This window comes from Cynocephalus volans, chromosome 14, assembly GCF_027409185.1.
Source record: "Cynocephalus volans isolate mCynVol1 chromosome 14, mCynVol1.pri, whole genome shotgun sequence".
Taxonomy (NCBI): domain Eukaryota; kingdom Metazoa; phylum Chordata; class Mammalia; order Dermoptera; family Cynocephalidae; genus Cynocephalus; species Cynocephalus volans.
Genome location: NC_084473.1, coordinates 2,864,460 through 2,885,468, shown reverse-complemented (window position 1 = coordinate 2,885,468; position 21,009 = coordinate 2,864,460). Strand labels below are relative to the sequence as shown.

General features: G+C 43.4%; 1 protein-coding gene across 4 annotated transcripts in view; it reads left to right on the top strand.

Moving 5' to 3' along the window:
- The first annotated feature begins 572 nt into the window (after positions 1-572).
- The window catches only part of MYT1L (myelin transcription factor 1 like), a 182,391-nt gene continuing 161,954 nt past the window's right edge, over positions 573-21,009 (top strand). For all 4 annotated transcript variants that reach the window (XM_063077850.1, XM_063077849.1, XM_063077848.1 and 1 more), the window contains exons 1-3: positions 573-627; positions 798-831; positions 1,130-1,192. In XM_063077850.1, coding sequence (XP_062933920.1) covers positions 573-627; positions 798-831; positions 1,130-1,192 — 152 coding nt within the window. The remainder of the gene's footprint in view (positions 628-797; positions 832-1,129; positions 1,193-21,009) is intronic.

Here is a 21,009-nt window from a genome sequence, read left to right as displayed (position 1 = left end):
ATGGGTCTATGGACACAAAAAGCAATCTCCCAATTCAGATGAATGTGGACCACACTGCATTCCAGGAATTAGAGGACATTGAGCATGATTCCCAGAGGGTGAAAATGTCCTTCTGCTGTATCTACGCCCCTCCTCTTAACTACTTAATTACATCAAACTGTTCAGTTGCAAGGAGAATCTAGATGTTACATGTATTTTTTAACATCTTGTAACTCAATGGCTATTATATTCTTAGCACACAACACAACTCAGAATCACCAAGTGTGTCCCATCAAATCATTGAAAAGAGAGTAAATAAATGGCACTTCAAGATTCATCAAAATCTATCCCATTTTAGAGCACAGAGGCCTCCTGATTAAATGTTCCTACAAGATCAAGGTCTGTTTATTATTTTTAGAATAGTGCATTTAGACTGCATGACCCACCTCTGCCCTTGGAGAGGACTTCCTTTCACAGAGAGAAACAGGATTAACGCCCCGTCAGTAGAATGCCAGGGTCAGCGGGCAGCTCCGTGCACAGGTAGTCTGCACAGGCAGGATAAGGACATTGACCACCTGCTAATCTATCCCCAGATGGAGGTGGACACAGAAGAGAAGCGCCATCGCACACGCTCCAAAGGAGTTCGAGGTACGTTTGCACTTCCCTGGGGCCGGTTCAGGGTCACCTTCACCCTGCAGAATCGCTTTGGGATTTCACTCTGACCCCCGCCTTTACACAACCTTTTGGGGAGTTTTCTGTGGAAGAGGGGTACTTATGATAGATGATAAATTTTTATATATTTTTCCATCTTTCTGCAGTTCCCGTGGAACCAGCCATACAAGAGCTGTTCAGGTTAGTGCTCTCAGGGTGAAATATATCCCCATTAGCAATTTAGAACATTCATGCCTTTTAATGGGTATGCTGTACTTTCAAGTTCATCGGCAGTTTGTTCACACCCCGCTGCACTGATGAAATTAATTCCCCCGAGACTTGCTAATAAAAGCATCCCCCCACTCTTCCTTCTTCTCAGTTCTGTGAATCCTCCCTCTCTGTCTGGGCTGCCCACTTTCTCTCAGATGCCCATCGAATCACCTGTCTCACCTGTCTGCCACACACGGCACCCATGTAATCAATTTTTTTCCTGTTGCAGCTGTCCCACGCCCGGCTGCGACGGCAGTGGTCATGTTAGTGGCAAATATGCAAGACACAGAAGGTAATGCCTGCATTTTTTCTCAATGTCCTGTCTGAAGTGACTGATGTAGGGACCCATCCATGGGATGGAAATTGTGGGTAGGTGTTCCTGGTCAGGCCTCCTTTTTCTTCTGTCCCGGGAGCTCAGTCTTCTGCCCCTTGTACAGTTGTCAAAGCATAAGCCAGTCTCACTCCCTCACGGGGAGAACTGACAATAATACACAGGACGACACACATTAAGACCAGCCTTAAACTGATTTTCCCATCTGTGTACACAGTGCTCAGCACACAGACAACCGAGGGCCTCCCCTGCTTTATGGAGAAGGCTCAGTTCTTCTTCCTCAGTTTCTCATTCCTGTAGCTGCAGGATGGTAAATCATGGATGGTCAATCATGGATGGTAAATTAAAATGTGACCTACTGACCTGTCTGTGGAAACTCAGCTTCCACGTTCCACCACTGAACGGAGCTCATCCTGGAAACCAAAGCCCAAGCTTGGCCCCAGGGCAGCCATATTTTCACCTCTGCAGGTGCAAGTCAGGGCAGATCACACTAGTGAGGCTTAGTGATGTAAATGATTGTGTCATTCTCATAAATACCAGGATTTCAGGTCCATAACACTCTGGGTGTGAAAAACCTCTCGAAAATAAGAGGGCTATGTAATTATTGCTAAAAACACATCCCAGCAAAATTATATCATATATACCCATGGCTGGCAGTCATGTGCAGATCAGTCTTTAGGGTTGTTTTCCCAGGGAGCATTTTCTTCTCTGATACTGATGTGGTTGTCTCTTTCAGTAGAAAGTTTTCAGTTATGATGCATTAGAAAAGTTTACAGGTTACTTTAAGTTTTTAGCTAATTTTTTCATAAATTAGTTTGCAAGGACTAAGGTCTTTCCAGTCAATGAACCCTCAGTGACCAGACCCAAGAAAAAAAACTGGATTCGAAAGCAGGTGCAGCTACAGCACCTCAGGGTGGCTGTCCTTACTGCTTCCCATGCTATTTCCTTTTCAGTGGAACATTAATTTATGGGTGAAATCAAGCAATTATTTCGATTTTCCTTTAGTAAAATCAAGGGAAGAATTACAAATTACTCCCCAAATCCCCACGCTAGCATTTAAGGAAATTGTGAATTTTTAATGAGCATCCATCATGAAATGGTTGTCTGACTTCCTCTGTTCCATACCAAAGGAATTCAGGGCCATCTTTTCAGGGAGTTTTGTGGTGATTTAAATTATTAAATTTGATTTACTATATTATAATTGTTATTGTATAAAATAGTAAATGATTGACATGTAATTGTAATAAGTCATTTATTTAAAGTATTTTACCATTTTATGATGAAGTATATATGTAAGTTCTTAATCTAAAAGTTTAAAAAACTGCATCATTTATGTTGTGGACAGAAAACTTGTTAACCATGAACAATATCAACTTTTTTTCCTTAATTATCTCTTGATTAGTCAATAAACTTTATCATACTGTTATATAAAGATATTATTCAATTTGGCTACAAAGTTTTAATTAGGTACATTCTACATATAATTTCATAGCCATAATTTTGCAGGAAAAATCATGAAGTTTCCAAAGAATTATTTCAAACATATTCTTAACTAAGGTACATTCCATTAAGATATGGATTGACATGTCTCTGTGTGGTATGTGTACGCATCTGTTAATGAGATCTCTTTCCCTGCTTAAAAAGTGGCACTTGGAGTCAGATTTGGAGATAGTTAGGTTTTATCTTCCTTTTGAGACCGGCTGCCCATGTGATAGCACAGAAGCAACCTGAATCTTACAAGAACTAATTAGATAACATGCTAGAGAGATTCACAGCAACACCCAAGTCGGAACTGTTTCAACAAAATTTTTGTTTAATTTAAAATAATTTCTAATATTTTAATAGAGACTGTTAATTAGAAGATATAATGCAGTGACGTTGAAAAACAATTAATTTCCAGTCAAGAGACCCAAGTTCTAATTTCCCCAAAGCTACTAATTAGCCAACAGGCTTGGACAAGCTAGTTAACCTCTATGGCCTTCAGTATCCTCAGTTTTAAAATGAGAGAGTTGCAGACTTTGCTTTGTAAGCCTAATTACCATTCAAAAATTATGTCACTTTTTGAGCCTTCTCTGGAGAGGAATCTCATTGAGGTACCAAGTGAGGTTTTCTAAGTTTTATTTTTTGATGTCTATATATTACCAGTAATTTTTAACTGAAGAATGACATTTTAGTTTCTTAAGATGAAAAAGTGTTCCTTGTTGTATTAGGTAAGATTCATGTGTACATTAACATGTTATGACCATTGCTATTTCAAATTTGTAAGATTTCAATAACATCTTTGTTTTTTTCTGATTTTAAAAGACTTATTGACTACCAAAGATCCCCCTCCTGATGCTATTCATGCCCCTAGAGACCTGTACGCATTCCGCCAACACAGCTGTAATGCTGACATTGCTGTCAGGCTCCCGTTGACAGGGTGTCAGGCCTTTTCAAAATATGACAAAAGAGGAGAAGCCTCCGTTTTGATTTTGATGAAATTATCGGTCCTTTTTGGTCTTTTAATGATAATTTTTTAAATGAATGTATTTCTGTTAAGACTACAACGTGATTTTACTAATCAGTTCACAGACAAGTTAAAAGATATCATTTCAGTAGGCTGAAGTGTCTATGTATTTGGACTTACAAAAAATAATTTAAGGTAAATGTGGGAACTCAACAATGTAAGGAATTAAATTCTTTTTTTTTTTAGGAAATAAATACCCAGTGATGAAACAGTACCTACCATTTAGTCCTTTATTTTTAACATAAAAATGTCCTAAGGAAATCAGACATTTATCACCATTTTAGTTTATCTTTCTGCTGCTTTGTGGGACACACACTGTGGGAGCTCTTGGTGGCTGCCAGGCTCCCTCCATGGTGTCTGGCTCTTGATAACAGCTGCTGGAACTGATGGCTTTTTTATTTTATTTTACTTTTTTTCAGCTTGATGGAGGTAGGGTTGTGGGCTTGTAAGAAATAAAGAGTAAAGGAGAATCAGCCACTGGAAAATATCTGTGAAAGGAAACAATAATTTGAAAAAGGAATTTACAATTTAAGGTCCTGGTTGAAAATTTGGGAATAGGAATAAGGTTACAATACTTATTGGTATTGTACGTGAATTTCAAAGTTGTGTCTTTGAACCAAAGATGATCTATTTGTAGGTACTTATTTATGTTAATAGTTCATAAACAATTCAAGGTAGCTGATAAACCAATGTACACCTGCACAGTTAAATTTAAATAAAAAAATAAATTTAAAACAATGTAAAGAAATGAAAACAGTTATTCCAGAAACCCAGAATGTGTCAGGCTTCTTAATATAGTATTACACTTACTTCTGATTTTCCTGGTAGCTAAGGCTAAAATGAGAAAAATAAATAATAGAACTTCAATTATCTGGTACAATGATTGTATCAGTTCTACAGAGAAGCATAGTTTCTTGGCACTGAGGATAAATAAGTTTGAAATTTCCATGCATTGCCCAGCAGGGATCCAAGCTTAGTAAACATTTTTTTTTCTTTGCCCTGATACAGGTCATCAGGGCCAGGTCTCTCACAAGGCTAACACATACAGGAAATTATTTATCTTCAGAAACATTATTAGTATCTAGACACATGAATTTGCCATTTTTTCCCAATGAGGTTTAATATTATTAGAATATATAAATATAACGAAAACACTATAATATTTACATTAAGGGCTAGAAGTAATTCTTCCGTTATGGATTAAAATACCAACTTGGTCCTTTCTGCACACAGCACATCTGACTTCTTATTTTGGACTCACATTACTGTACTGCTGTGCACACGGCTCAGAATATTCTACTACTCCGAGTGCATCTGCCTTTCCTTAAATTATACTTAGAAGTGGCTACAGACATTTACGTATCTCCATCATGGGGTTCAGTCTCAGAGCTTTATTTTCCTGAGTGAGATTTCCAAAGTTTAGTTTTAGGTCCCCAAGCTCAGGAAAGGGGAGTTGCTGGCTGCGGTCCCTGTCTCACCCCATACCACCCTCTTCTCCTTAGCGCAGCCTACGTGGCCTGTAAGCATTTAAAGCACAAAGAGAAGAGCTTTCTCATGGACCACAGCTATGTTTTGGTGGATGGGTGGTAGAAAAACAATGACGCAGAACTTGAAATTTAGGAGGTGGATGCAAGTTTTTCTCTTAACCTTCCCCAGCAATTTGCTGCCAGCGAAGGCTCCACATGAGGTGTGTGGGATCCAGACCAAAACCTATGGCTCAATGTGGGGGACGCCACCTCATGTGCATGAGGCCTGCACCTGCCCCTGCTACTGTGGAGCTCGTCCCTGGACACCCGTCACCTGAGTGGAGGGGGGACCACAGGGTGGGACTTGGGGTCTCGTCATTTCCTGGTGGCAACCGCCAACCAAACACTGATATCTTATGGAAGGGTGGGGACATGTTGAAAAGAAACCACAACTGTCCCTTCATCTGTAATTGTTTTAGTATTGCTCATGTACCTGATAGAGAGATGTGGTTACTAATCCAGAGTATTTCATGAGCCAATAGTAAGATATGAGCCAAAAAGCCCAATGTCTAAGCATTTCTACAAAATTCTATTTTTGAACCTTTGACTAAGATGCAAAATTCTAGTGCCTGTGTTTATGGTTTATGTTTTTTTCTCCCCATGTTGATATAAAATATTGTATGTGTTAAAGACAAAGTGCAGCTTAATGTTTATAAAGGTGTATAACTATAGCAAATTTATCGTCAGGTAATGGTCAGTGTTTTATTCTTAAATATTTTTTTGATTTTTCCAGTAAAAATTAGAAATAGAAATAATCAAATGTTAATATTTATTGCAGATTAATATTAGACAATGTACAGGCATTTGGATTTTAGGCTTACTTGCAATAATTATACATGTATTGGGATGTTTGAGATTAATTGAATTCACATACTTATTTCTAAATAGTGATTTCTGCGTAAGCCTCCAATGCATCAGAGGAAAAGAGAGAGAGAGGAAATTCCTAGCATGAACTCATTCTTTATACATCTGTTTTGTGATCACTCTGAGTTTATTTCTGAAATTCGATGGATTTTATTTACTTTCGCCCTTCATTGCTGTTTTTTAATTACTAGTTTGTTGAGCATAGGGTTCTGATGAAGAAATCTTTGACCTGTAATTTAGCTTCACGGTCTTTACACACTCAACAAACACCCAAAAGTTAGGTGATGAACACTGGTGTTATGTTTCAATCCTTCCCAATTTAGAAAACACTGAGCCAAATCATTTACTTCGAAACCTTAAAAGTAAGAGCTTCAAGTAGGAGCTTCTCTTTGTTTGAAAATTACTGGATTCGCTCTGGCTTGTTGAGCACCCGTCCTGCTCAGGATTTCTCCATCTCTACACCGTTTCCCCACTAGTGTGACCGCCCTGGCGGCAGCCGCGGGTGAATAATTGCCTGTCTTCACAACAGCCTGTTCTGGAAAGCAGAGGGCTTGCTTCCTGATGCCTGCATGCCTCATTTGGATTCTGCCAGCAGCCTGGGGGCTGTATTATTCATGGCTTGACAGAGAGTACTCCCTCAAAGCTCTGGAACAGAGCCAGGTGCTGGCTGAGAGAGAGCAGAGCATCGCGACCTGCTGCTGAGAGCAGCATCTATAATCCAAAAAAGAAGAGGAAGAAGAGACAGAGACATAGGAATCCCTAGACCTCCTTTTTACGGGTTCCACAAAGATAGAAATTTCATTTGCATTAAAAACAAAATACCCTAAAAATAATTGCATTTTTTTCTAACCACGCTTGAAAGTTTCACACAATTTTCCCCGTTTAATTGCAAAGCTGATTTTAATTAGTAAGGCTCTGCATGTGAAAAATGAAGATCCACTTGGGTGCGGGAAGACACTGCGGTGTCTGCTGAATGCTCTAATTAACGGATGGCTGCTGTACGACGGGGCGCGCCGTGGGATGTTTATGAAGATTCTGTGCACGCAGCCGCCGAGCCAGGCTTTCTGCACTTGCCTCTGTGAATCCACAGGGATAAATAACCCCCCTTCACTCTTTATGAGACCTCACTGTGCATGCCATCGCCCCATCCATAGCCTTTACGGCATGCCTGTCCTTTTTACTATTTGATGCTGATATTATAAATCACAAGTTAGGGCACACATATTTTAACATTAATTTGATAGCATGGCACAGTTGCACACACAGTGAAGATTTTGAGATTTAGGGACTTATTTGGCTGAAGTGGAGGGTCGAGGTGAGTGGATTCCCACACTGGCCACTCCCCGGAGGCCTTACCATGAATGCTGTGTGTGCAGACACACGAAACCCACACACCACCTTTCAGGGCTGGGGTGGCAGTAAACATTTATTGTCTCAATACATTCTCTATTTAAAAAAATAAAAAGGCTCCTGGCCAATGTAACAGATGCATCTCTGGGCATGGCCTATTTTGTCACGTATTTTAGAACACAGTGTGACTGATTGAGCAGATTTAATACTACAAACCAAAACACATAATGCATCTCAGGGTATATTTTTGATGTTTGATAAAATTAAATATATTTTCTAAATAATTTCACATTCAAAGAGAGGGGATGTAGGTATTTTCAGATATGGTACTAAAAACAGTAACTGTTCTGATAGAGAATCTGTGATGTATACAATCTGTATTGGTGGAGTCTAGATCTAGCAATTATAAGCTTGTTCCGATTTCTTGACTAATGATTAAAAGAATGTAAGCTGGCCTTTGGAACATCAGCACAATACCCGCTAGTACAGCTATTGTCTGCGGTTTTCCTACCAAAAGGCCACAGGTGGCTCTTACCACCACCATCTGCGCTGGGATTACCGCAGACACATGGCAGCTTCTTTTTAGACCTTGATGCTCTGAGAGATGGAGTCTTGAGGCGGCCATGAAAAACGCACAGGCAGGACGTCCAGGGGAGTGGACCCCGGCATGTGACTAGGAAGGACAAGAGAACACACCTGCAGAAGCCCACCTCCTGACCGGGGCCAGGTCTCCTCCTGTGTGCGGAGCCTCCGAGGGAGTCCAGGGCCGTTGGAGAGGTCTGCTGGGCACATCCGCTCAGGGTGCATGTCCCCCTCCTATTAAAGAAGTGAAGACGGCAGGAGAGACAGGAGCAGGGGTTGGAAGTGTGGGGATGCCCTTGTCACACTGACTTAAGTTGGCTCCCACCGCTATTCTGGGTGACAGTACATACCTGGGATCTGCTATCATAACTAACAATTTTGGGGAAAACCAGCATTGCAAGCAACATTGTGATCTAGTTCTTTAAATCCATTCTTGGGGTAATCCCATATTATTATTTTCATGGTTACTTGCACTCCCACTTTGAGGAGACAGAGGAATAACCAGGGGAACCTTCTGAACACTGATGTGGGTGACCGTGGCTGCTTCTCCTATCTTCTCTGACCTCCCCTGGAGAGAAAAGAGTGGGTGTTAGTCTGTTTCTGTTGTTTATAACAAAATACCTGAAACTGACTAATTATAAAGAAAACAAACTTTATTGCTTATAGTTTCAGAGGGTAGTAAGTCCAAAGTCCAGTGAACACAACTGGTGAAGGTTTTCTTTGGTGGTGACCTCAGAGGTAGTAGATTATCACACTGCAAAATGGCAGAGCAGAGAGTGAGACAGACTGACCTCCTCATTAACTCTCTTTTGAAAGCTTTCTGAACCATGCACTTGACCACCATTATTAGTCCATTCACTACAGCATGGCCCTAAAATCTAATCACCTCTTCGAGGCCCCACCTTCCAATTAGCATAATAGGATTTCCCACCCTCTTAACACCGTCACAGTGGGGGTCAAGTCTGGGGGGACACTCAATCCAAGGCACAGCACTTCCAATATTAGACCGCAAAATATGATTGAAACACCAAACTTCAATGTACTCTTTCTGCCAAAATCAGTGAAAGATTTAGAGGAAAGAAACACAATCTTTACTATAATATTGCTTCAGTTCTATGAGATTTTAGCATTTTCATCTGGAACTTTCTGTGTAACTAAGGATGTTGCTATCTGCAGTAAATGGAAAACCCACCTCCACCTGGCTGAAACTGCATAGAATGTACGGACTCAGCTGCACTGAAGGTTGAGAGGTGGGTGTGGAGGTCAACTCAGTACAGGGGCTTTGGCCGCACAGTCAGGTCCTGTGCCTCCTGCGGTTCTCTCGCCCCTCTACACTGGGACCTTATCGTGGGAGAAGACTGTGGCTGCCCCTGCCTGGCAGCTGCCTCCAGTGCCCAGAGGAGGCTTGGGAAGCCCTTTCTAGAAGCTCCTTCAGAAGTGAGGAGCTTTCTGAGACACCACTACTGACTGCCCTCCTACCGCTAGGGCTCCAGCTGGGTCCCACCAGCACTCCTGAGCGTCGCTGACAAGCAGACGGGCAGCCCTCACCACTACCGAGCTGCCTCCTGAGCTGGGCCCCCAGCCGAGACCTACTGGATCAGAAGCAGTGGGGAGGGGGCTGCCCCTCCAGAGCATCCCCATGCCCCCCGAAGCTTGAGAACCACCACCAGAAGGAGTAGGCCTGGACCCCCAATCAGGTGGCATCTGTGGGTCACAGGAAAGCGGGAACTTACTCTGGGCAAGCCACAAACACTCAGAGCCGATGGTGTGGGCGCGTCTGAAGGCCTAAACAAGTGGCAACCAGGGGCAGAGCGGCGACAACGGAATCCTTGCCCGATGTGGCTTGGGCAGCGGCTACTTTGCAAATCTGTCCCTGCCCTGCTCCCTGTTTAAGTTCTGATGTGGCCCTGGAATTTCTAAACCCCAAAGTATGGACTGAGGCAGACTTAGTGCTGGACCTCAATGTTCAGACTCAGCCCCGAGCTCCACTCAGCTGGCGAGGCGCTGCCACAGTTCCTGGGGCACTGTGGGTGAACACGCCGTGTCCCTGTGCTGTGCTCATCCTGCCACATGGTGATGCCCCTGCGTGGCGGGAGAAATGAAAGTCAGTGGCCCTGGAGGATGACGTTTAGTTTCTGCTCATGCTGTAGATGAATGAGGTTGCCGTCGAGGGACTGTTTAAGAATAAAGCAGCCAGCTGTTTGGGGGTGGGGGAAGGAGGCCGCAGCCACTGCTACTGGGGTCAAGGCTACCAGCCAGGCAACTTCTCCAGCTTAGCCTTGCCTACTTCCCCAGGGCCATCTTTGGGTGTCAGGTCTCTGCTCACACGCAGGTGTGGCCCTAAGGTTCTGGGTGCTCCCAGACACTCAGCTGTTCCCCTGTTGCCTGCCCGTCCCTGACAGCAGGATGTGGTCTGGGAGCCGCAAGGCGCTGGGATGGAAGATCATCTGGAGGTGTCCTGGAGATGGTGACTCTGGTTTTCCCTGTTCACAAAGGACTGTCCCGAGCCTGTGGTTCCTCTGTGAACCTTCACAGGCCTCTGCATGTATCTCTGAGATAAATGTCCCTTCCTGTTCCTGCTAAGGGAAACTCTGAGCTCCACGTGGGTAGTCGAGCAGATTTTGAAAGATCCTGTTGCTGTCATTTAGAAGCCACTCTACAGGGCTGTGTTATCTAACACTGTGGTTGGCATCTCCAGAGATACGTTTCATGTACAAGTGGATGCACTTCCTAAAACCCCAGGTTGGAGAGAGTAAGGCCACGTGAACCTCCCAGAAGAAATTCTGTTTGTAAATAAGGCATCGTGTTTCCGTGTCTCTGGGTCCCTTCGTGGCCCCTCAGGCCACTCAGCCGGCCTGTGCTGCTTCTGAATGAGCACCTGCACTCTTGGGAGAGCTGGGCGGGAGAGGACAGTCACCACGGTCACCTGGACCTTCCAGGAGAGCTGAGCCAGCCTCTGGCTGTGCGGCTGACCTCACCAGGGGTGAGCCAGGAGCCAAGAGGACAGCGGTGCCGGGACCGGCCTCACCACAGTGTTGGGGCACATCCTTGGCACCGTGCCCATGTGCGCAGGCAGATTCATCACAGCAGCACCAGCCCTGTGTCCAGGCACACAGCCCCACCCTGGAGGTGGACAGCGACCTTTGCTCTCACCATCTGGGGGCCACCCCTGGCCGACGTGTCGGGCCTGCCTGAGGATGCACAGTGACCCTGAAGGGAAGAGTCTTGGCAAAATGGGAAAGCAGGGAAATGTCCTTGCAAATTCCTTCTCCCTTCCCATGAGGAGGCCCCTCTGCAGCGCTCACAATCTCTGCACCAACAACAGCAGCAGGGCCTGTCTGAGAAGCACGTCGCCGGCGAGGGCCTGCGTGGTTCCCCACAGGCACCCAGGCCCGCCTTGGCCCACAGCCTGCCCACCCCCCGGAGTGCTCTTCCACTTCCACCCCAAATGACCCTTTTCTCCTCAGCTCCAGTCAACCCTCAGCTTCCCTGTGGCAGCCACGGCAGAAAGTGCTAATCAGATTACTGAAATGAGCCACACATGCTTCCAGTGACTAATGAATTGAACGTTCCCTGAGGCGAATATGGTTTTTGGCAGAGAAGCTTCTGAAATCAACCCAAATTGACTTCTAATAAATGAAAGGGGGGATGGGGAAGAGTCCCATGAAGGAGATATTTGGGGCTGGGGCAAGCCTGGAGTTCCCCTGCCCCCTAGTGCTTGTTCTCCTGGCCCTGGGCCATCGCTGCAAGGGCCTCGCCTGCGCCAGCCTCAGTGCCCTGAGCCCTGTGTGGGCGGCGAGCAGTGCCGGGGGCTGCTGGGGGCTGCCTCGGGGCACTCAGCCACACTTGCACAGGCCTCCTGGCCAGACCAAGTGGGGGAAGAGGACAGAAACCATGGGGCCTTGCTGTATTGAAACACTTTAGAGCCAAAAACCCGAAAAGCAGTTTGCTTTTTAAGTTTTCTTCCCTGATTCTCCAAGCTGTGTTATTGATAAGAGAAGCCAAAAGACTTAAGATTAGAAAATGCTTACTTTCTTAGATAAGAACTAAAAATAAAACTATGAGAAATATAATGGAAATGGGGCAGGCTTTTATTTGTATCTATAGTATGATAGTCATGCTTGCCTCAGTGCTCGGAACATTTGGCCAGGGGATCAGTGACCACTGCTAGCTTTTTAAATTATTTTTTTAATACGTTTTTGCTTTTTTTTTTAGTTAGTCTCATAGATGTAATTTGGTGGTTTGTGTTTTTTTTGTTTGTTTGTTTTTCCACTTAATGTTATAACATGAGCCTTTTGCTAGGTAATTAAATATTTTAGTTTTAATTTTCATGGTTAACTTTCATCTTGCAGTTGTACTGTGATTCATGCAATTCTTTTTTGTGGGAAATCATTTAGTATTTTTTTTTAAAAAACTTTTCCATGTTTTAATATAGGAAAAGAATCTTTGCAGATAATCTTTATGGCTTTCAGATTTCTTCCTTGGGGTGGATTATTGTAAGGAGAATCCTTGAGTTGAAGGACATGAGGACATGAAGTTTTGTAGGAGTTCCTTTCCAGTAGGATTGGAATCTGTTTATGTCCTCACCAGCGGAGTGGAAGCATGCACCTGTTATCCCACTATAGATAATATGGAATACAGTTATTTTATTTAGGTTTTTTTTTTTAATTGAAACAGTTGATTATACCTTTGGGGTACAGAGTTGAATATCACCACCTGTGTGCAATATGTGATGCTCAAATCAGGACAATTAGTATATTCTGCATTATATAATGTAATCATCTTTCATGGCCTTTACTGATTCCTCCCATACCTTTCTCCCCCTGCCCCATCCCCCACCTCCGGTAACGTCAGTTCTGTTCTCTCCTTTAGAAAGTTGAACATACTATAGCGATTGTTGAATCTTCCTTTCTCTTTTTATTTATTTGTTTATCTTTTTAGCTCTCACTTATAAGTGAGCACATATGGTATTTCTCATTCTGCGTCTGGCTTATTTCACTTAATGTGATTTTCTCTAAGTTCATCCATGGTGCTGAGAATGGTAGTATTTCATTCTTTCTTATGGCAGAGTAGTGTGCCATTGTGTATATACACCACATGTTCCTTATCCAGGTGTCTGACGATGGACGTTTATGTTGGTTCTAAATCTTTGAATATAGTTATTTTAAAAATACTTGCTTCTTATTTAAAAAATGCCCATTTTAGAAAGGATTATTTTAAGAGTTGATCTTTTAATTTAACTACGGCTTTGTGAGAAAGTCCTGGAAGAAGGAATGGCTGGTGAGCTGAGGGCCACCTTTTTACTTGCTCGGTGTTGCAGGTGCCCTCTCCCTCCCAGACTGGCCCTAGGAATGATTTACATTTACTCCATAGCTACATGAAGAACAGGCCACTAGGCAGGAGGGTGAAAAGCTCTGGTCTCACTCCCTGCCTGTCCCCTGGCGAAGCCTGGCTCTGTGGGCACAGCAGTGGAGAGCAGGAGCCGAGTGGCCAGCTGCCAGAGCCCTTGTGCGGCCTTGTCAGCACCCGTTGGAGCACTCCGCAGGAAGACAGTCCCTGTGCCCCCATGCCGCTCCATGCATGTAACCGTCATCAGATCCAGGGGTTGGCAGTCTCTGTCCTCAGACAGCTCGCTACCGGCTGCCCAGCTGCATCTGTCCCTGAGCCCTGTGTCTGCCGCCCCAAACAGGAGCCCATTGGAAGCAAGCACCTGGCCCTCATCTCCTTCTGATCTTCTGGGTCTTCACCGAATGCCAGCTCGATTCGATTCTGACTGGTAGACAGTGCTCAGGTGCACTTGTTATCCTCTCAGTAGGCCGCACTTCTTCATGATTTAACTTCAGGGTGACGGAAGGTCTTTCTTCTTCCCAGTCCTCAGCTACGATGCCCTAAGATTGCAAGACAAGCCACCCAACCCTTCACCACTCCGTATTTGTGGGGAAGGGCACAATGACACCCACCCTTTGAGGGTTCTGCGGTCCCCTCCAACCTAGAGGAGACCTGCCCTATTACTTACTCTGTGCATCTGGGTAAACTCTGGGTCCACCCAGATCTGAGGACCTTATCTTCTGGGTGTAAGACCAAGCCTGGAGCTGCTCCTCCTTTCTGCCCGCTCACTGGGGGCTTTGGAAAAGTCTTCCATCTTTTTGCATCAGTAGCGCTACCAGTGGCCAGACTATTCTGGTTATTTCAGTTTTCTGGAGACCGATGGCTCATGAGATCTCACAGTTCTTTCCGTCCTAATTAAAACGTGTGAGCTGGCTTTCCTAGCTCGGTAGATTGTTTAGTGAACGCTGTATGGAGATCCAGTGCCTCCAGTTCTGTCAGTCTTCCTTGCTTGTGACTCTAAGCTCCTTGAGAGCAGAGACTGTCTCGTGGACATCTGGGGAAAGTCTTTCCCACAGCAGACACCTGAGCATTGAATGCTGAGTGATGTCTGAGCTGCACAGGGTGTAGACAGAGGGTCAATCTTTATCCCTTCAACTCTGAAGATTACGATGGTTTTCAAGTCCTTCATGTGGCTATCTTTTTAATATCATATAAATGTAAAATAATACAAAAAAAACCAGGTTACTTAAGATTGTTAAATTAGAAAAATTTATCCTTGTTTTTATCTGGAGGAACAAAAAGCAATTTATATATTTTGGAAACATTTTCTTGGAGCAATCAATGCTCTTTCTCAAGTACAAGGTCTGGGTTACTGCATAAAAGTGCCTTTTTATCTTCAAATCATAGAAGTTCAGGCCTAAAATGGCCATTAGAAATTCTGCAGCAGGAGCCAGTGAGTCTTGTCCTTTCTTCCTTTCTTCCTGCACACCTCAGTAAGACACGTTGGCAGGTTTGTAAGAGCCTCTTGCAACTCCTTGCTGTGATGCCAGGGCAGACAGCTGGCAATCTGGGCAGAGCAAGCTGGAAGACAGAAGTTTAGCAAACTGTTGTTAGGCACAAGCCCATGCAAAGGTCCGGCAGGTTCACTGAGAACTACTTAGGTACAGTCCCTGCCTTCCCGAGACATGCTGCTAGGACAGGACAGACACCACACACTGCGGGCGATGCACGTGATTTTGGAGGTGTGGGAACCCCACCAGGAGGCCAAGAAGGACTGAGCAGAAGGTGTGGCTGGACTTCAAAGTCAGTGTCTTTTGACCAGTTTGGAAACTCGCCCGGGTTCTTAATTTCACAAACTACAATTTTTTGCAGAGAATCACATACAAGCAAGTTTGAAATGACCACAAACTATCCTGGCCACAGAGATGATATGATAATACAGATTGCTAGAAAGATGTTCTGTTGTACTAATTAATGAGAATTAACTGTACACAGAGCTTTCTATCAGAAATGATGTTTAGGGCCAAGGAGGTAGCCCCTGCCCTGGAAGATGTGGGATGTCACGCACCCGTGCATGCAGGAGTGCAGGGATGGGCCAGGGAGGGTGTGTCCGGGGAAGTGGGTGGAAACAGAGACCTGACACCCATGAGAAGCCTTCTTAAGCTGCAGGAAGGGTTTCTGTGAGGCCTCTGCCTATATGACCTGAAATACCAAGTGGGAGACCAAGACTAGAGTGTGAGACGGCCGACAGGTTGGAGGCATTGTCATTTTTATTTTCTTTCATGTCACTTGTAAATCCTCTTATATACTAAGTATGTTGATCTTAATTTAAGAAACAGCTTGGACACAAAAATTCCAAATTTGACATCATTTTAGAAAGTGGAAGTTAGACTTTTATTTAGGTGCAGCTTTGGCTCTAACTAGCCGCAGGACCAAGACAAGTCTCTGCACCTGTCCATCCATGGTATCTTCATATATATGAACACAGCTTTAGTCCACGTCCTGCATCACTCAGTTGTCATATGTCTGCACACAAGGAGTCATCACCACTTCTCCCCAGAGTGTTTGGCACACGAGATGCTTCATCTTTATGACTCCTGTGCAGCAATTGCTCATGCGCTGTCTCTCCAGGGCTGCAGCTTCCGCCCAGTATAACACGTCCTTCCCGCATGGATCGCGTCCACTCCACAGAAGACAGATAAGTCCCTCCCCACTTGTCTCACCTGTGCTGTATCTTTTGCTATGCCAGCTCACAGTGGACATTTATTAAAGTCTAGCTGGAAAATGTTGTTACCTCTGCAATAAAAGCAAGCTGAATAGGGCAAATAATTGAAAAAATATAACAACAATTTCTACAGGTAAGCAGATTGGATTAGGTTTAGTTCCATCTAAATTTATAATCCATGACAAGTCTTCTTGATTGTCATCCTGGCTTTCCTTGCCTCCCCGCCACGTGTCCAGGGCTGTGCTATGCACACAGGAAGAAAGTTTATCTCCTAAAGTTTTCTCTGCACAATAACAACTGTGATACAATGTTCCCAGTGCTGTAGGACCTGTGTGTGAGGAACACAGAAATTGAGAAGAAAGTTGCCCTCATTCCCCTTGGATGGCCAGAGTCTTCACGAGGCAGGAGACTCTCCACCTGACTTTTGAAAGGGAAGTAGAGTCGGCCAGTCGGGATGTGCAGGACTCTGGGCAGAGGGGAGGAACTTGTGACAGAGCTTGGAAGCCTGAGGAAGTCTCCCACACTCACTCACTCGCTCTCTCAGCCGGTCACTCAGATGCTACTTGTCACTTCTCCCAGTGTGCCAGACACAGAGCAATGGTCACAGTGGTGAACGATCCTAGTCCCTGCTCTCCAGGAGGGCAGCGGGGGCCGACACTGTCCGTACCTGAGTGCAGAGAGCCAGCCCCTCGGGGTGCTGCCACCGAGCCCTGCAGAGGAAAGGTACAATGTGTAAATGGGAGCCGGCCTGACACCAGGCGGTGGCGACAGGGTGGAGGACAGGGTCCAGGGAGGAGAGAAAAGAAAGCAGCGGTGACCACGGCAGGTGCTTCAGGTGAGAGAGGACAGGGTAGCAGGATGTGAGGTTATCATCGGAGAAGGGCCTCCCAGGGCAAGATGAGGGGTGCATGATCCAGGGCAGGGGTGACAGTGTAAGTGAGACCATGTCATGAAAGACTGTGTGTGCCTGTGAGAGGCTCTTATTTATCCTCTCGGGAAAACAAAGAAGACCAAAAAAGGAAGGAGTGAGGGACCGAGGGAGGGACGGAGGGAGGGGGCCGAGCCTGCCCTGAAGAGCACTGACTTGGGGAAACACCACACTTTGTAAAGATGGCTGGTCCTCCAGAGGAGGTCGCGGTGAATGACAAGCTGCTGCACTGAGTGACCAGGCAAGAGACATTCAGTCTGGCCTGAGGCAGCAGCAGAGACTCTGGAGAGAAGAAAAGTGACTGGAGAGACATTTAGGGGACAGACACAGTAGAACTGGGCTCACTGGCCAGAAAGGAGGGCCCAGCTTTGGTTCAGGTTATTGCTGTTCTCATATGTCTGATTCAGTACAAGCCACAGGATCTGCAGGATGTACAACACGTTTAACATGAATTCATTGTGCAGCAGTTTACACTGTACAAGGCATTTTCACATTCACTTTGTTTTTATTTTATTTTACTTTATGTATTTATTTTTATTTCTTGAAACATAATTGATTGCACGTGTCTGTGGGATGCAGTGCTGAATATCTATACCCATGCACAACTGTGATGTTCAAATCAGGGTGATTAGCGTGTGCATCATCATACAATGGCATCATTTTCTGTGGCCCTTCAGCAATTTCTCACTAACCCCCGCTCTGCCCCCTTTCCCACCTCTGTTGGCCTCAGTTCTGTTCTTTCCTTTAGAAAGTTCAATGTGTCATTGTGATTGTTGTAAATTTTTTCTTTCTTTCTTTCTTTGTTTTTTTCTTTCACTCCCACTTATGAGTTAGGACACGCCCTATTTCTCTTTCTCTGCCTGGCTTGTTTCACTTAACATGTTTTTCTCTAAGTTCATCCATGTTGCTGTGAGTGGCAGAATTTCATTCTTTCTTATGGCAGAGTAGTGTTCTATGGTGTATATATACCACAGTTTCCTTATCCAGTCATCCACTCATGGACATTTAGGCTGGTTCCAACTCAGCTATGGTAAATAGAGCTGCAATGAAGATGGGAGTGCAGGGGTCCCTTTGACATAATGATCTCCATTCCTTTGGGTATATACCCAGCAGTGGGATTGCTGGATCCTATGACAGTTCTATTTGTACTTGTTTGAGAATCCTCCATACTGTTTTTTTATAATGGCCTCACTAATTACAGCCCCACCAACAGTGTAGGGGAGTTCCTCTTTCTCTGCATCCTCACCAGCATTTGTTATTCTCTGTCTTTTTGATAATAGCCAGCCTAATTGGAGGAGATAATATTTCAGTGTGGTTTTGATTTGCATTTCCCTGATGTTGAGTGATGTTGAGCATTTTTTTCACGTGTCTGTTGGCCATTCGTACATCTTCCTTTGAGAAATGCATTTTCAGCTACTTTGCCCATTTTTTAATCTGGTTACTTGTGTTTAACTAAGTTGTTTGAGTTCTTTGTATATTCGGGATATTAATTATTTGTAGGATGCATAGTTTGCAAATATTATTTCCCAATATGTAGGTTATCTTTTTGCTCTGCTAATTGTTTCTTTTGCTGCGCAGAAGCTTTTTAGTTTGTTATTGTCCCATTTGCTTGTTTTTTTTTTTTTCTTTTTCCTTTTGTTGTCTGAGCTTTTGTGTACTTATTCATAAAGTCTTCAACTAGTCCTGCTTCTTGAAGTGTTCCACCTATGTTTTCTTTTAGGAGTTTTATAGGTTTATACTTTCAGGTCTTATATTAACGTTTTTAATCTACTTTGAGTTGATTTTGTTATAAGTGAGAGGTACAGGTCTAGTTTCATTCTTCTACATATGGATGTCCAGTTTTTCCAGCACCATTAATTGAAGAGGCAGTCTTTAACCCAATGTATGATCTTGGTGCCACTATTGAAGAATAGTTGGTTGTAAGTATGTGAGTTTATTTCTGGGTTCTCTATTCTGTTCCATTGGTCTGAGTGTCTGTTTTTATGTCAGCACAATGCTGTTCTGGTTAGTATACCTTTGTGGTATAATTTGAAGTCAGATAGTGTTATTCCTCTAGCTTTATTTTATTTTTTTGCTCAGGATTCCTTTGTCTTATGCAGGGTTTGTTGTTGTTCCAGATGAATGTTAGGAATGTTTTTTTCTTTTTCTGTGAAGAATATCATTGGTATGTTGATTGGAATTGTATTGAATGTATGGATTACTTTGGGTAGTATAGACATTTTCACAATGTTGATTCTTCCAATCCAAGAGCATAGAAAGTCTTTCCACCTTTTTGTGTCTTTAATTTCTTTCAGCAGTGATTTGTAATTCTCATTGTAGAGACCTTTCACCTCCTTGCCTAAATTGATTCCTTGGTATTTTATTATTATTATTATTATTTTTGGTGACTATTGCAAATGGGCTTCCTTGCTTGATTTCTTTTTCTGCTAGTTTGTTTTAAGAGTATAACAACACTATTGATTTTTGTGTGTTGATTTTGAATCCTGCAACTTTATTGAAATTGTTTATCACTTGTAAGAGATTTTGGTAGAAGTATTTAGGTTTTTCTCTGTTCAGGATCATGTCATCTGTGAACAGGAACAGTTTGACTTTGTCTTTTCCAATCTGGATGCCCTTTATTTCTTTCTCTTGCCTGATTGCTCTGGCTAGTTGTTCCAATACTATATTAAATATGAATATTAAGAGTGGAAATCCTTGTCTTGTTCCTGTTCTTAAGGGAAAAGCTTTCAGTTTTCCCAATTTGGGATGGTATTGGAGGTGTATTTGTTGTGTATGACATTTATTGTGTTGAAATACTTTCCTTCTATAATTTACTGCAAGTCTTTATAATGAAGGGATGTTGAATTTTGTCAAATGTTTTTCTGCATCTATTGAGACAATTACATGATTTTGGTCCTTGATTTTGTTGATGTGATGTATCACATTTGTTGTTTTGCATATGCTGAACCATCCTTGCATCCCTGGGATGAACCCCAGTTGATCCCAGGATGATGCTGGCCTCATAGAGTGAGTTTGGGAGAATGGCCTCTATATCAATTTTTAGGAATAGTTTGAACAGAATCGGTATTACTTCCTCTTCAAAGGTTTTATTTAATTCAGCAGTAAAGCCATATAGTTCTGGGCTTTTCTTTGTTGGGAGACTGCTAATTACTGCTTCAATCTTATTGCTTGTTATTGTTCCATTCAGGTTTTCCATTTCTTCTTGGTTCAGTCTTGGTAGTCTGTACATGTCCAGAAATTTATACATTTCCTGCAGGTTTTCAAATTTGTTGGCTTATAGTTGTTTATAACAGTCTGTAATGATTCTTTGTGTTTCTGTAGTATTGGTTGTAATGTCTCCTTTTCATTTCTGATTTTTGTTATATGGTTCTTCTCTCTTCTTTCTTTTTTTAGTTAGCCTGGTTAATGGTTTGTCTATTTTGTTTATCTTCTCATAAAACAACTTTTTGTTTCATTGATCCTTTGTATCATTTTTCACATCTCTATTTCATTTAGTTCTTCTCTGATCTTAATAATTTCTTTCTGTCTACAAATTTGGGGATTGGATTGTTCTTGTATTTCTAGTTCTTTAAGGTGAAGTGTTAGGTTGTTTATTTGAAATCTTTCTATAATTTTGATGTAAGTGTTTGATAGAGTTTGGATTTATTATTCCCTCAAAACTCATTTGGAAATCTGATCCCCAATGTGGCAGTGTGGGAGCTGTTTGATCATGGGGGTGGATCCCTCATGAATGGATTAATGCTCTCCGTGGGCGGTGGGGGTAATGAGTGAGTTCTCACCTTATTAGTTTCTGCCAGAGCTGGTTGTTTAAAAAGACCCTGGCACCTTCTCCTTCTCTCTCTCTCTCTCTCACTTCCTCTCACCATGCAATCTTCTTGTACCTGCCGGCTGCCTGCCACTTTCTGCCATGAATAGAAGCAGCCTGAGGCCTGCACCAGATGCAGCTGTCCCAGAATTGTCAGCCAAATA